We start from the raw sequence: 15,176 nt of genomic DNA, 5'->3' as shown, positions 1-15,176 counted from the left end.
CCCCCATTTCCGCAGTCAGAATTGAACAGTCTTCAGTAGCCATAGGTCTCACAGTCCACATGCCAGTGGACTTCGCCTTTAACATGCTTTCTGTTTTTAGCTGATTTGCTTACAGGAATGTTACATACTGTATACTCAACACTGATTGGGGGACTGGAAAATCATGACGGAATAATGATAGGAATTCATCTTGAAACCAAATATAGTATAAAATACAGCTGCCACAACAAAATGTTTTCCCTTTATGGATGAAATGTGATCATGGTCCCAGGGATCCCTTTGAGTTTTATAAAATGGATTGCCCCCTTGGGTGAGGCCTCCTGTAAGCACCATACACCAGTCACGCAGTGACCCCCAGAATGGTGTCCGTCCGCAGATACGCACACGCATTCCTGTGAATGTAAGTGGAGGGGGCACAGCTGCCCTCATGGTGGCCGCAGGGTTCCCTGGGGACCACGACATTTCCATGTGCGATCACAACCCGGGGCCACCACACTGTCACAGAAATCTTTTTGCATTCCCCTTGGAGATGGCAGCATGACCAGGCATCCCAGGCCTTGCAATGCCAGCAGCCAGCCCCGGGCGGCAGTTTCTGTGGGAGCACAGGTTTCTGTGTGAGCACAGGTGTTGGGAGGAGAGAGCTGCCGGGACCCCATTCAGTCCCGCCGTGAGCTGGCGGGAAGCTCTGGGCCCCCATGTGGGGTCTGTGTGGGCCGTGCTCTGAGACCCGCATCCTTTCTGGGCAGTTCGGGTGCACAAGCATCAGGAGGTCTTGTAAGCTCTCCTCCTCTTCCTCTGCGTGTCCATGGCGGGCAGAGCTCCTTTTGGCCAGTACACGCGTGTGCGTGGCTTCTTCAAGGTTGGTGTGAATTGGGCTCCCTAGGCACTGCTCTTCTGTAGATATTGCTGGTGTTCCATGTGTAACCTGGTTGGTAAAATGTCCAACATTTTCAAGTGGTGAAGTAAGTAAAGTCGTGAAAACAAGAATTATTTTTCTTTCAGAATATTTATCTACTTTTTAAGAAATTCTGCTTCCTATAAGCTATCCACTCGTTTCAGCTCTGGCTGCAAAGATAAATTTAAGAAAATTTTATTTGTTGATTTGAGAGAGAGATAAAGGGAGAGAAACATCTGGTGGTGGTTCCATGTGTTGACGCCTTCACTGGTTGATCCTTGTATTTGCCCTTTCTGGGAATCGAACCACAGCCTGGCGGACTGGGACACTGCTCTGACCAACTGAGCTGTGCAACCAGGGCCAGCAAAGAAACTTAAGATCATTTGTAAGTGTATGTATAATATGAACGGTGAGAAAAGTTGGAAGTGAGAATAAAAAAAAATGCTGTTACAGTGAATTAAATGACACTGGGAAAGCAAACAGCTCAAACCAGCGCCCCCGCGTCTACCTTGAGGCCTGGCGGCAGGATTCTGATGCACTTCTTTAGTGGAGAAATCTCGTTTGCCGTCTCGTCCTCTGGTGCCCACTGCCTTTCCAGCACGTTCCGGGGGGGGGGGGGGCTGTGCACGGGCCCTGGACATAGGACACAGCCCCCTGAAGGGAAATACCTGGGAGTTTAATTTGTCCGCAAGTTGAACATGAGTCAGCAACCCCACTGAATTCTCTTTCAAGTGACTTTGTGTGTCTGTGTTGGGCGGATGTAGGATGTTGACTCAGTTCTGTCCTTGAGGGTTTCTATACTTTCACCATTACTTCCACAACCAGGAAAACCACATTTAAAAGGTATGGTAATGCACCATCGTGGTTCTGGGTTGTATGTAGGTGGTTTTAAATCTTCTCTTTGAATATTTGGATTTTCTGTTTTCTCTCAACTTTACCATGGTGGTGGGGGAGGTGTGGCAGGGGAGAGTATAATAACTTAAGAAACTTATATGTTTTCCATCATTTTTTCTGTATTTCCAAACCTTTTAAAGGAAAAATACGCATAAGAAGTTATGCAGATTTGTTTCCTCCCCTAATTCAGCCCTTGTCAGTTGATTGTAAGAAGCTGAGGTCCAGTGCTGAGAATGGTGTGCATGTCCGTCCTGTCTTTCCTCTTGTATAAATCGGTGCTGCCTGACTGGTCTCCCTGAGTGTGTGCCGGTGGCCTGGGCTGGTCTGGGCGCCCAGCTCCAGGGTGTGCTGGCGTGAGCATGGTGTCCCGACGCCGCTTGCAATGAGCCACCGGCACCAGGGGCCATGTTCTGTGGGGGCCGTGACCAGCGTCTGGCAGAGGGCCTCTGGGTTTCCTAGGAGGGACCAGCCTGTGTTCATGCATAGCCTTTGTTCCAGGCACAGGGACAGTCAGGGCTGCGCCGCCCCCAGGCACGGGGACAGTCAGGGCTGCTCCGCCCCCAGGCACGGGGACAGTCAGGGCCGCTCCGCCCCCAGGCACGGGGACAGTCAGGGCTGCTCCGCCCCCAGGCACGGGGACAGTCAGGGCTGCTCCGCCCCCGGGCACGGGGACAGTCAGGGCCGCGCCGCTCCCAGACACAGGGTCAGTCAGGGCAGCGTCACCCCCAGGCACATGCAGTATCAGCTGGGCCGTGGCCCATCCTGGCTACCTGCTCGCCACCTCCTGAAGTCCCAGCATCCTAATGCCCTTCAGCCCCCAGCATCTTCAGAGAAGAGGCCATGGCCACCCCCATGCTGAGTGCGCTCTCTGGCTCTGAACCTCTTGTACATCCCACTATGCCCTGTGAGTGCCCTGCGGCACCCCTGAGCATCCCATAGCACCCCGTGAGTGCCCTGAGCATCCTACAGGGCCCCATGAGTGCCCCGAGGGCCCTGCGGCAGCCCATGAACAAACACCCCACAGCACCTGGCGGCACTGTGCTCTGGCAGGGGCCTCACACTGCTTGTGGAGCAGGACTGAGCGAGCAGTTGAGGGCAGACAACGAGCAGGGTCAGCCTGGGAGGACCTGTGGGGACACTACCTCAGGCGGAAGTAGCAGCAAGCACACAGACTGTGGTCAGGCCCTGCTGCAGGGGCTACAGGGACAGATGGAGGAGGACAGTGGGCTGATGGCTATGACTGAGGCCCACAGCTGACAGGAATTCAGAAGGTGACAGGAGCGAGGTCAGGGCACGGGGCTGACGGTCCGTCTGCAGTGGGCGGAGTGTAGTTCTTAGCGGAAGCTGTGACATGCACTGACTCTGGCCAAGGGGCTTTTCAGTGTCATTTCTGAAACACGGCTGCTGGCCGTGAAGTCCTCCACCTGTTACAATGTTTCTGCACTGAAAACAAGAGTGCTGCAGGCACACCTGCCTTTCTCCATAGCTACAGGTTGCCAATGCTCAGGTGACTGGGGTAAAGCCAGTGTCACCACCATAGAAATCCAGTGTGCTTCTAGTAGCGGTATCTTTGAGTGTCTCTTTGGGTTTCTGAGGTTGTTGGGGAAAGATGCATTTAGACTGCTTTCTCTTCAGAGCCATTTGTGCACATATAATTCAATTTGGGGTATTTTAATTGGTTGAGATGATCGTAACGTAGGTGTGTGTGTGTGTGTGTGTGTGTGTGTGTGTGTGTGTGTGTTCCTGTCACTACAGTGGCTTGATCAATGTTTCTTCATCATTGGGAATGAGAACAGGATAGGAGAGCCCTCATCCACGGCTCTGTTCCACGTGTGGTTACTTGTCTTTGCTTCCCATGGCACAGGCCCAGTGTCCCCCATCCTGCGCCTTGCTGGTGGGAGCAGCGTGCGTGAGGGCCGCGTGGAGCTCTACCGTGCCGGTCAGTGGGGGACCGTCTGCGATGACCAGTGGGACGACGCGGACGCAGAAGTGGTCTGCAGGCAGCTGGGCCTCAGGTTGGTCTTCCTGTCCTTGTTCTGCTCTGCTCTGTTCCCATGTGAGGCTTTCTGTCCCCAGAGGTGGGCGCTGTGTTCAAAGTGCTCCTGTCCTTGAACAACTGGAAAAGCCAGCTTCTGACCTGCGTGCTGGGCTGCAGGTTCCCTGCGGAGCTGTCCCCTGCTGTCTCCCTGTCTCAGCTGACCTCCGTGGCCTTCATGTTCCCGTCCCCGGGGGCCCGAGCCTGCGCTGGTTCTCGCCAGCGGCCTTCACACTGCTCTCAGCACGCCCACTTGCCAGTCATGCAGCGGAACCACTGCTGGGCCAGTGTCCTACCTCCCAGAGAGTGTCTGACCTTCTGACCTTTGCTTCCTGTTCCGTTAGGCGTCTGTGTAGAGCAAAGGAGGTTTACTGTACAAACACAGTGACCCCACTGGGGCAGGGAGGGGAAGCTCGTGCCTGCAGACCACGTGGATGTCAGCCTTCCGTGGGGACTCTCCTGTGTGTCCTTCGTGGGGGCTCTCCTGTGTGTCCTTCATGGGAGCTCTCCTGGGATGGGAGGGTCATGATTCTAGACCTGCTGGGTCCCTCTCTGGTGATTCTGAGCCTCAGAACAATGAGAGTGAAGGCTTCTCCAACATTCTGTCAAGGGAGCTTTTAAAATGGGGTCTTTCCTTTTAGTCTGAGGTTGTTTCATTACCGCTCAGGGGAGGCATCTCTGTGTGCACGTTTTGGCCGAGGAGGCACTGTGTCCATTTTCAAAGCTTAAACCATCTGTGCTCGTTTTTTTGTTTTTTTGTTTTTTTGCAGTTGTTTTTACAAATCACTCAACTCTTTTTGAAAACCCTGTGTTTATATTGAAGTAATTTTTTTGGGTATTTTTCCAAAGTAAGAAGCCGGGGGGGGGGGGGGGGGAGCAGAAGACAGACTCCCGCATGCGCCCAACTGGGATCCACCTGGCATGCCCACCAGGGGGCGATGCTCTGCCCATCTGGGACGTTGCTCTGTTGCAACCAAAGTCATTCTAGCGCCTGAGGCAGAGGCCACAGAGCTATCCTCAGCGCCTGGGCCAACTTTGCTCCAGTGGAGCCTTGGCTGCGGGATGGGAAGAGAGAGAGACAGAGAGGAAGGAGAGGGGGAGGGGTGGAGAAGCAGATGGGTGCTTCTCCTGTGTGCCCTGGCCGGGAATCAAACCTGGGACTACTGCATGCCAGGCCGATGCTCTACCACTGAGCCAAATGGCCAGGGCGATATATTTAAGTGTCTTAAAGTAAAACATCGACATGATACCTCTGAGTACTTCAGAGGTTATTGTTTAAAACAAGAATGTGGTCCTGCGCAGGCTGATTACCTCATCACAGGTAACTGGTCATCGTTCTTGGCACTCTGACACCCATCCTGTTCAAAGTCCCGCCACTGCCCTATTATGCCCTTGATGGGCTCAGTCTAGAGCAGACCTCAGTCCTGGCTGGGTCGTGCATCTAGTCTCAGTGCTGAGCCCTCGAGGCTCTCTAACCCAGATGGACCCTTGTCCCCATGGCACTGACTTGTTGAGGAGCCCAAACCATTTGTCCTGGAGATCATCCCACCTCCTGCATTTGTCTATTTCTTTCTTTTGGTGCCACTGTGTTTCCTCCTCTGGGCCTTGAAATCCTGTTGAGGAGCCCAGGCCTAAAGAGTTGACTAGGCCAGAGCAGGCATTTTGGCTGGAGGTCATCAGAGGTGATGTGGTCTCATGCGTCCCGTCAGGAGTCATGGAGCAGCTCTGGGCTGCCCTCCCCTGCCCCCTCCCCACCCCCAGTGAGGCTGAGATTGAGCATGGGCTAGAGGTGGCGTTGGCCTGATCCTCCGTGGGAAGTCACACCCTCCCCACCCCCACTACTGGTCCTGGGCTGAGCACTGGCTCCCAGTCACCTGTGCGTGGGAACAAGCACAGCCAGTCAGAGTCTGCAGCACCTGTCACCGCAGCGGTGTTCCTTGTGCTGGGATGACCACAGTGACCATTTTCTTTGGACGTGTCAGGAGAAGGGCCAGCTGGTTTTTACTGAGAGCACTGGTATTAATCATTATAATTTTAAGACGAGATTTTGAAACTATTCTGGTTGGATGTCAATTTCAAGACCAGCTTTCTTCAGATGTGCGGGTGTTGTTGCTGGAGTCAGCATGGTGCAGGGCGATAAGCAGGCACCTGCCCTGAGAACCCCTGGGGTGAGGGAAGGCACGCAGCCTCTCACAGGTGCCATCATCTGTGATGTGTTTCCTGTTGTACAGAGTTCAGTGTCGATAAAGACTTAGTGTGTACCACAAGTATACAATACTGGATTCCTTGGCTATTGAGGGTGGTCTAATGCGGGACTGTTATAGGTGAAAGATGTTATTAAACATACAGAGTAAACTGACCATTTAGTGCTGGGATTGTCCAACACCATTCCTCTATCCAGAACTTCTGTGTACATAGCTGTATCTATGAGTCACCTGTTTTCAAAACACTCTAATTAATGCGTACATATGTGTATTCACTGGGCATCAGCTGATTTTCACGTTAGTTACTGAGAAACCTGTATCTTTGTTGAAAGTATTAAGAATTTTGAGGGTATAAAAAGTTAAAGCATATTTAACATTACCAGTTACAATATGGATTACATTTAAGCCATACGACTTCTTTTTTCTTTTTACCATTAATATATTTCTATGGGGAAAAGGCAAGCTTTGTAGAAGTGATCCTGACAGTTTGTGTTACACGGTAGAGTTCTTTCTCGAGAGCCGATGTTTTCCCTCACATAAACAGCGCTTGAGCGGAGACCTCACTGACACACAGCAGCCCAGGGCACCAGAAGGGGCACAGATGGCGTCATGTGGAGGGCACAGGAATGCTGAACCGTGGGGGTTCTTCCCGTGTGTCTACACGTATTTACATCTTTCTCACACATTAGCTCATTGCTGTCTTTTGCATGAGGGCTTTGTGTTTGGAAAAGTGACTCAGAGCAAAAATATCTCCAAATATACGTGGTGACGAAGGCCTCACACCGCTGACACAGCCACCGCTCCTGGTTCGGTGAGATGTGTGTCTCACTCGTTTTCATGCTCTGAGGCTCTGGGCTGACGCTGTCCATCTGCCTTTCTCATTTGGTTTTATCATTTTCTCACAAATTTGCATGAAAACAATATTCTGCGAGCGCTCTTCCTCCAGAATTTGTTGGCTCACTTAAAGGCACAGTCCCTTTAGGTGAATGGTTTTGGATGGCACAAGATTGATAGCTGATGGAATAATTGTTTCTTGTCTGCATTTACGATTGGCTCTTGAGCGAAGCCCTCCTCAGTTTTACTAGCTTTGCCAAGTTCCCAGAGGGAAGCCACGTCATGCCTCTGGCAGTGCTGGCTACAGGGTCTCTGTGAGATGCTGTCTGTGTTGACCCTCACCTTTTAATGGTGTCTGTAGACCGTGGTAGCTGGCAGGCTTCCTGAATACAGGAGAAATGACTGTACTTAGCATACTGAAATGTGATTAACCCAGGTCTTGGAGGAAGAGGAGTGTAGGAAGTGAGGCCGGCAGGCATTAGACAATGGAACTTGGGGACGCGTCCAAGCGCCGTGGAGCTGCAGATGGAGGGGGGCGTTTTCGTTAGCGTTCCATTTCATGCGCCGACGTGCAAGCATTTCTTGTGTCTTCCAGAACTCTTAAAAGCATAGTTTAGGACTGTGACATCATATTCTATTGTGTAGCTGTGACATAATTTGCATAGGAATTTTAAAATTTTGAACACTTCTTCCCTCTTAGGGTTTTTTTTGCTATAAAATTATCATATAAAACCATATTATTGAGTGCTCAGAATAAAAATTCTGGTACAAATTGCTTTTTTTTTATAAAAAGTTTCTTTTATTGTTCACTAATTTTAAAAAATACTTTATAAAACTTACCATGAAGATTGCTGGGTCTGTGGAATTATTGAGCAGGAAAGAGACCTTATTTAACGAGTGAGGAAGGTAGGCCCTCTGAGGTTACCCGGAGTGCAGAAGTCACACTGGTCGTGAGGTTCATGATCCCCACTGTAAGATTGTTTTCTTTTATATTACACTGTTTGCAGAATGGCCATGTGTTAATAAGAATGGATACAATACAGGGCTGAAAGGAATAGGGAAGCCGAGAAAGAAAAGTTAACTTTTGGAAGAAAAGAATACATTTCAGGTAGAGCATATTTGAGGTGCCAGGAGCGGGCCCGCACTGAAAAGGCCTGGGAGGTAGCGGTGTGTCCGGGAGTCTGCTGTAGAGCCAGGCAGCCTCGCAGGCTGGCGGCAGGCTGTATAACCTGGGCAGTGACACCTGGACAGTGGGGAGAGGGCCGCCCCGCCACGGGTTACAGGGCGGGTGGGCCGTGTCAGGACGTGCGGCGCTGTCTCCTGGTGCCCAGCGCGCTGGGAGAGTTTAGGGCGCATCCGGGGCGGGCCTGCAGGTGGGGGCTGCTCTCCAGAGACAAAGGCAGGGTGCTGGGTGTTAAAGATGAGCTGTTTCATCCACGAACCACAAGTGTCACAAACTGGCATGGGCAGTGAAAGGACCCATCTTTTATAACCAAGCAAAGAACTGTCTTGCCTTTTCAGGCGGAACTGCTTCACTTGCGCCCTTTCAGAGTAGTTGCTGGGCCGGGAGGCTAAGTTCCTCAGAGGGTGCTGGTTACTTTGTCCGATACAAGCTGACCAGTTAAACAGGCTCAGGAATGCTGTGGATATGGATCAGACCGAGAACCAGTTCCGTGTGCACTGGGGACTGCTATTCTGTCGGGCAGATAGCTCCACAGGAGGTGGTAGCTCACTGTTATGTCAGGGCACCCCCACTCGACAGACCCCGTCTGTGTCCAGAGGGACAGAAAGTGGGTTGCGTGGGGCTGTCACCACGAATGAGCCTCTGGGCCTGGCAGGGGCTGGCCATTTCCACAGAAAGAACAGAGAACACAGGACGTTACCAGTCACACGGCACATGGCTTGCACACACATGTGTCTCATGTGGCTGTCCCAGGGCCACAGCCTCTTTCAGGGCAAAGTCCCCCACAAGCCAGACCGCCTGGGACACTAGGAATGCCAGGGCCTGGCTGAGGGTTGTGTGCATGTGTAAATCTTCATTGTAATGACCTCGAAATTTAGCTAGAAAACGTATAGTAGTTTGTGTTCCATTGTATATAGTTTCCTAATGCTTTTTTTTCTCAAGTTTATTGTGTTTTTTGATTAGTTTAAACATTCTTTGTGACCATTAAAATCATGTTTTTAAACAATGGAAAATATGGAAATACATAAGGAAAAACATAAAACACCCAGTGGTCTTTGACAGCGTAGGTACATAATCCGTAACATTCTTTAAATACCATGTATCTCAAGTCACTCTGCCCGGCCCATCTAGAGTCGCTCTCAGCCAATGGGTGATTTTTGGGTTGGTTTGTTATTTATCTCTTGAGAATAAAAAGGCTTGAGTCTGTTACCTCTTAGCTTAAATACTGTGTGGAGATGACATTACTCTTTAGAGTCTCTAAAAATGGGTCGGTAAGAAGGCCTTGTTACTGTTTTAATTTGTCCACTGTGAAGTTGTGCATCTTACCACACAATCAGTGGTCTGGGATACTCCTTTGTGTGATGAGCCTGGCCTTTGCCATTGCCCTATTCTTTTATGTGTATTGGTTGTTTTGTATTTCATCTTAATGTAATAATATGTTATTATTAGTACTAAGTACTAGGAGTTTCTTTTTCCTCTTTGGTTGCTGTTATATAGTTCAGTTACTTCTTCCAGATTGTTGGTTTGCCTTTTGATCCTATGAAGGTGCATTTTACTATGCAGGCGTTTAAAATCTATATGCGGTCAAATTTAACTTTTTTAGTCTTTGTTTCCTGACCTCTGGGTTTCTCATATTGCCCTATAAGTGTCATTTCTAATCTGGCCCTGGGAATCTTATCCCCAAGATTATAAAAACTATTTTTTATTCTAGTAACTGTTAGCCTGCCTGCCTTCCCTTTTCCCTTTCTCCATTCCCTCCCCCTCCCCTCTTCCTTTCAATATCTAGGTCTTTGAACCATCTGGAATCTATTTTGATGTCTGTTATGCATTTGGGATCAAATTTTATATTTTTTCATATTGGTCCCTGGTGTTCTTATAGCACCTAATCCTGGCTCAATGAATTGTACCCACCGACATTTTTTAAAAACAAATCTCTTCCTTCCCGAGCGTTGATCCAGGGCAGAAGTCCAAGGAAGCTGTTAACCTCCTGCTCCTGCAGCTGTCCTGTCTGGCTGCCCCGCGCCAGCTCAGCGTTCAGTCTCCCCTGCTCTCTGGCCTTCAGCATTCTGAGTCCGCTTCCAGTGTTTGCCGTCATGAGTCAGTTTCCTCCGGACGGGCGGGGGTCTGCGATGGACTGTGAAGGGCCCGACAGTGAAGACTCGAGAGTTTGCAGCTCTTGGCTGGGGCTCTGCGGTGCAAAGGCGTCCACAGACCGTGAGCTGTGCGTGAGTGAGCTCTGTCCCAGTGAGGCAGGACTTCTGGACCGTGACACTTGAGATCCCTGGGGTTTTCACACGTCACAGATTGTATATATTTTTGTTTTGAGTTTCCCCAGCCTTGCATAGTGTCGAGAAGGACTCTTCGCTCCCAGGCCATGCCGGTGCGCGCGGGGGGGGGGGGGGGGGGGTGGTCGCAACCCTGCCTGTGGACTGGCGTTCTGTCTCTGCTCTGGACCGCAGCGCGGGCTTCCTGCTCCCTGCCTGGCCCTCCAGGGAAGGGGGCCGCGGGTCTCTGACTGCGGCTCCAAGAGTTCTGTCCTCCCCAAACCAGGCACATCGGCCTGCGAAACCACACCGTCCGGTGCCCGTTTCCAGTGGGTGCTCCCTGTTCCCTTTGCTCACATTGGTGTAAATGTGTATGCAAAGGTTTTCTTTCGGAAGTGGGGGTCTTTTTACTATGAGTAACTTTTAAAACATTTTAATTTCTTCACTACCTTAGAGACCACCATTACAAGACCATTTTGGTATAAAAAGTCTCTTCCTAGTGACATACATGCTTTCCTTATTTTTTTTTAAAAAAAGCTTTGTTTTGTGTTTAAAAGAAGTGTCTTATGCCTAGAAGGCTTCAGTGACTTCCCTGAGGTCACCTGGCTTGTGACAGGGAGAGCCCAGATTGGCACGAGGACCTGTTCCCAGTCTCCGTCCCTGTGCAGAGACCCAGCTGGAGAGACCCACCCGTGTTGTGGTCAGTAAGTGCAGACATTTACATGTCACTTGAGCTCTCCTGTGGGCACACAGACCCACGTCGAAACCACTGAACTCTGACAGTTAAGAATCCTATTAGCAGAATATTAGCCATGCCATGGCCAGATGGCTCGGTCAGTGAGAGCATTGTCCCGTAGCACAGAGGTTGCCGGTCTCATCCCCAGTCAGGACGCATGCAGGAACAGGTCGATGTTCCCGTCTCTCTTTCCCTTCCTCTCTCACCGAAATCAGTAAGTAAAAACAAAAAACAAACAAGAAAAACCTTAATCCATTCTTTCCGGAAGACCAGAAATGGCTCTCTCTCTGTGCCATTGTATTTCCCTTAGCAAAGCGGACAAATTCACTCACAGGATTATGTCATTTTGACAATATCATTTGTTAGGATTTCTTTTTTTTTTTTCCTTGAAATCTATCCCCTTTGCTGTAGGTATTAGTCTTTAATATTTGTTGGGGCAGACTCCTCAGCGTCCACTGTACAACAACCATCAGCTGGGGATTCAGGTATCAGGATTCTAAATTGTGAAATTTTAACTCCACCACAATACCCCTCGCCCTAGTGCCCTTCCTCTCCGCTCCCTTTCCCCTCCTCCTCCACCCATTCCTTGACGCTTCCGGTGGGCACCCTGTCTGCCCTTGAAACAGAATGTGGGCCAGGTGGCAGCAGAACCAGTATTTGCTTTAACGATGCTTAAAGTGTTTAACTTTCAGATTGTTTTGGACATGCTCTCTCAAGAGAAACTTCGAGAGCATCTGGTAGAATGAGTCAGGCGAGTGCCTCTTTAACCGTGGAGTCTGCTGTTCCAGGCTTGACCATTTCTGGGGTTTGAGAACACTGCTCACAAACGTTAGGGGACCAGGGGCTGTGCAGACACTCCAGTACTTTCAGCCTTTTGTCTAGTGTGTTTTCACCAAGGAAATCAAAGTTGGTTTTGCATCTCATCTGCATAATCAAACAACTTTTTTTACTTGTCCTTTGCTTTTCTGATGTTCTTGTTTAATTTAAAAAAAGTCAAATGCTGCTTTTCTTTTATTACTTCATCTTCATTTGGAAACATCCCCTAACTTTTGTGAGCAGTGTGCTTGGCACACTTTTTCTTTCCCTTTGATGTATTTTGGTGGCAAATTCTCAAGACAGTTGTCTTGTTATGAGAAAAGGGCAATTAAGATAATGGGGCATAGATGCAGCGTCATCGAAAGATATGCCAAAACATAAATGCTCGAGCCTCCAAACCATGAGGCTGCAGGGAGCTGCGGTGCCATGTCCAGAGGCTGTCGTCCCTGTGACAGGCAGTCACAGTCTCGTCCCTGGAATCTGGGTTCTAGAAGGCACTGTCGCTTTGCGTTGTGGGAGCAGTAACCTTAGAACAGAGCATCTGAGTGAAGGGGTGTTTCTATCAGAGATATGTCTGGCCGTGAGGGAGGACTGGAACTAGCCGTGGCCCAAACAAGAGTTCAGTGCTATCCCCAGCAGAGAGCAGAGGCCGCGGTGGGGGCCGGGCTGGCGGCCCTGTGACTGGTCTGGCTCGCACTTGCGTGTGGTTCTATCTTCTTCATTTGGCTCCTTGCGGCCCAAGGCTCCTCTCAGGCTCCAGGGTCACCTTAGCCTGGGGGTCAGCAGGGCAGGGGATGTGACAGGTGACACTTGTAGCTAAATAGAACTTGGTCTGCAGGGGAAGACACTGGGCAGGAGGGCGGGGGTGGCCGAGCAGAGGGAATACGCTTGCTGCCCCTGAGCTGGGCATGGGTGTTAACATGAGGCCGGGTGTGTTATGTCCGCTTTACAGCAGCTGGGGGGGGGGGGCTGGCACGCGGCTTTCTTCTGGACGGCCTTTGTCCTCCCAAAGGTCTGGGGTCCTGCTGCTAACGGAAAAAAGGGAGGAAGTACTGGGGCAGAGTCAGTAGTCTTTGGAACATTTGTCATGGTCAGGGGTGTAAAGAGCAACAAAGGAGATGTGGCCAGGCGTTGCGACCCCTGGGTGACGGGTGAGCTGTCACTGCCTTCTCCCCGGGAGCAGACGCAGTAAGTGAGGCTGCAGGGGCCTGACGCAGACTTCCTGTCTTGTGCAGCGGCATCGCCAAGGCATGGCATCGCGCCCGATTCGGGGAAGGGTCTGGCCCCGTGCTGCTGGACGAGGTGCGCTGCACGGGCAATGAGCTGTCCATCGAGCAGTGTGCCAGGAGCGGCTGGGGAGAGCACAACTGCGGCCACCAGGAGGACGCCGGCGTGTCCTGTACCCCATTGACTGGTAAGCCCGCCACCCGCGCCCCTGCCAGCGCCACTCATGTGTCCTGGGCTTCCCATCCTCCCCTTTTCCCAAATTAGATACGTCCCTAAATGAACGCAAACGTAAACATGCCAGGTGGAAAACAAACAACCTGACAGAAATGGCATATTGAAACACTGTCTCCCTCTCCTAGATGTTTCTGAGTGTTTCATTGAACGGGTGTACAGTCCCACAGAGCTAGACTAGAACATGGCTTTGTAGCAGTATATAGTTCCTGTGATCAGACTCAGGCCGTGATGGTAGTAAGTGTCCGATGTTCGGTGTTACGGCTCGAGTCCACTCCTTGATGAACTTGTCCTGCCTCCCTGGGCGCTCCCAGCTGCTGAAGCAGCATTCTCCGCTCAGCGCAGTGTTAGCCCGAGTCAGCCTCAGTGTGCTCTCTGTGCCGTTTCTCCCAGACCACAGCGCACGTCACGCGCCACGTGCTGTGCGAGGGCGTGTCTGAGAGCAGGATGCGTGTGTGCGTGTGTGCACACGCACGTATCCTGGACAGAAGAGGGAAATGGGCATTGAGGGAAGTTGGGTCATCACAGAGCCATTGTTTCCATAGTAAAGAACTCAAAGAAAAAATTGGGGGTTTTAATCTTTCTTTGAAAGAAATTTTTTTTTTAAATGCTAAAGATATACCTTTTTCTTTACGTGGTTCTATGCTGCTAGCAGAAAGCATGTTTGTGCCTGGTAGGCATGTAGACTGCCCCCAGAGGCTGAATGGAGCCCTGCACGTTCCTGGACATGTTCCTCTCCTGTTGCGGTGACGGGCCCAGCACTCTGCGGATGGGAAAGGGTCCCATTAACACATCCTTCTGTTGCTAAGAGACCCACTTTTGCTTAAAACGATCTCAGAGATTGGTGAAATATATGACTTTTGCCCAAGATGATATATATGTTCCATTTTGGGGGTATTTGGCTTATTTTGGATGTAAATGGCTTTTCGATCTACTTTTGGGGGGAGGGGTAAATTTGCAGTATCGTGCATTTTCTTAGAAGCGTTTTGGAGGGTTATCTGGGAATTACTGTTCCCTGAGTCCCTGAGATTCCAGTCCAGGTCTGTGTTAGCAGTGGAAGGACAGGGAAAGACGTGTGCTCTGGCTCTCACAATCCCGAGCCCCAAGGAATGACTTATGGGCTCCAGAGGCCGCCTGCGCTCTAGCCGGGGTGGCCTTTTCTGTCCTCATGTTTCTATATCTTTTCATTTGCAGTTAAAATTTTGAACTACTTCTGAGTTGTTATGTTTTCTTCTTAAGTTTAAACAATTACTAGTGCTCAGACTTAGGGAGACTGAAGCCATAGGAAAATTTCCCAAATACATTTAATTCAGAGAAGTCTAAATAGCTACATTAGAATTACATCAGATGTGGATTAGTGACGTCACGGAAATGGCGCCGTGAGCAGCGCGTCCGACAGATCTCCCCAAAATCACAACAAATTTATCAACTAGAAACAGAAAAATTTATCCTCGGAGCATTCCGGAGTTCCACACAAACTGAAAGAAGTTAATTACCGCAGGGACGTTCATTCAAGCCGCAGAAGGAGTGCGCCTGTGTTTTTACTCTTTATTAATTCTAATTAGTGATATCAACAAGACCACCCTCAGATGCCAATAAGAAAGAGGAAATCGAATATTATGGATACAAAAGAAAGAGAGGTAACACAAATAGATGTGGAAAAATCTATGGAGAAAAGACTTAACATATTGGAAGCCTTGGAGCTAAATGACAGAGAATTTAAAATAGAAATCTTAAAAATACTCAGAGATATACAAGAAAACACAGAAAGGCAATTTAGGGAGATCAGAAAACAACTCAATGAACACAAAGAATATATTACCAAGGAAATTGAAACTATAAAAACAAATCAAACAG

The 15,176-nt window shown here is 49.9% G+C and overlaps 1 protein-coding gene across 1 annotated transcript in view; it reads left to right on the top strand.

The window, feature by feature from the left end:
- PRSS12 (serine protease 12) overlaps positions 1–15,176 on the top strand; it is a 63,599-nt gene that overhangs the window by 16,899 nt on the left and 31,524 nt on the right. Inside the window, exons 2-3 of the mRNA XM_066384312.1 lie at positions 3,654–3,804; positions 13,097–13,275. Of these exons, the coding sequence (XP_066240409.1) occupies positions 3,654–3,804; positions 13,097–13,275 (330 nt within the window). The remainder of the gene's footprint in view (positions 1–3,653; positions 3,805–13,096; positions 13,276–15,176) is intronic.

This window comes from Saccopteryx leptura, chromosome 1 (genome assembly GCF_036850995.1).
Source record: "Saccopteryx leptura isolate mSacLep1 chromosome 1, mSacLep1_pri_phased_curated, whole genome shotgun sequence".
Classification (NCBI taxonomy): domain Eukaryota; kingdom Metazoa; phylum Chordata; class Mammalia; order Chiroptera; family Emballonuridae; genus Saccopteryx; species Saccopteryx leptura.
This window is presented reverse-complemented; position numbering and strand designations above follow the sequence as displayed.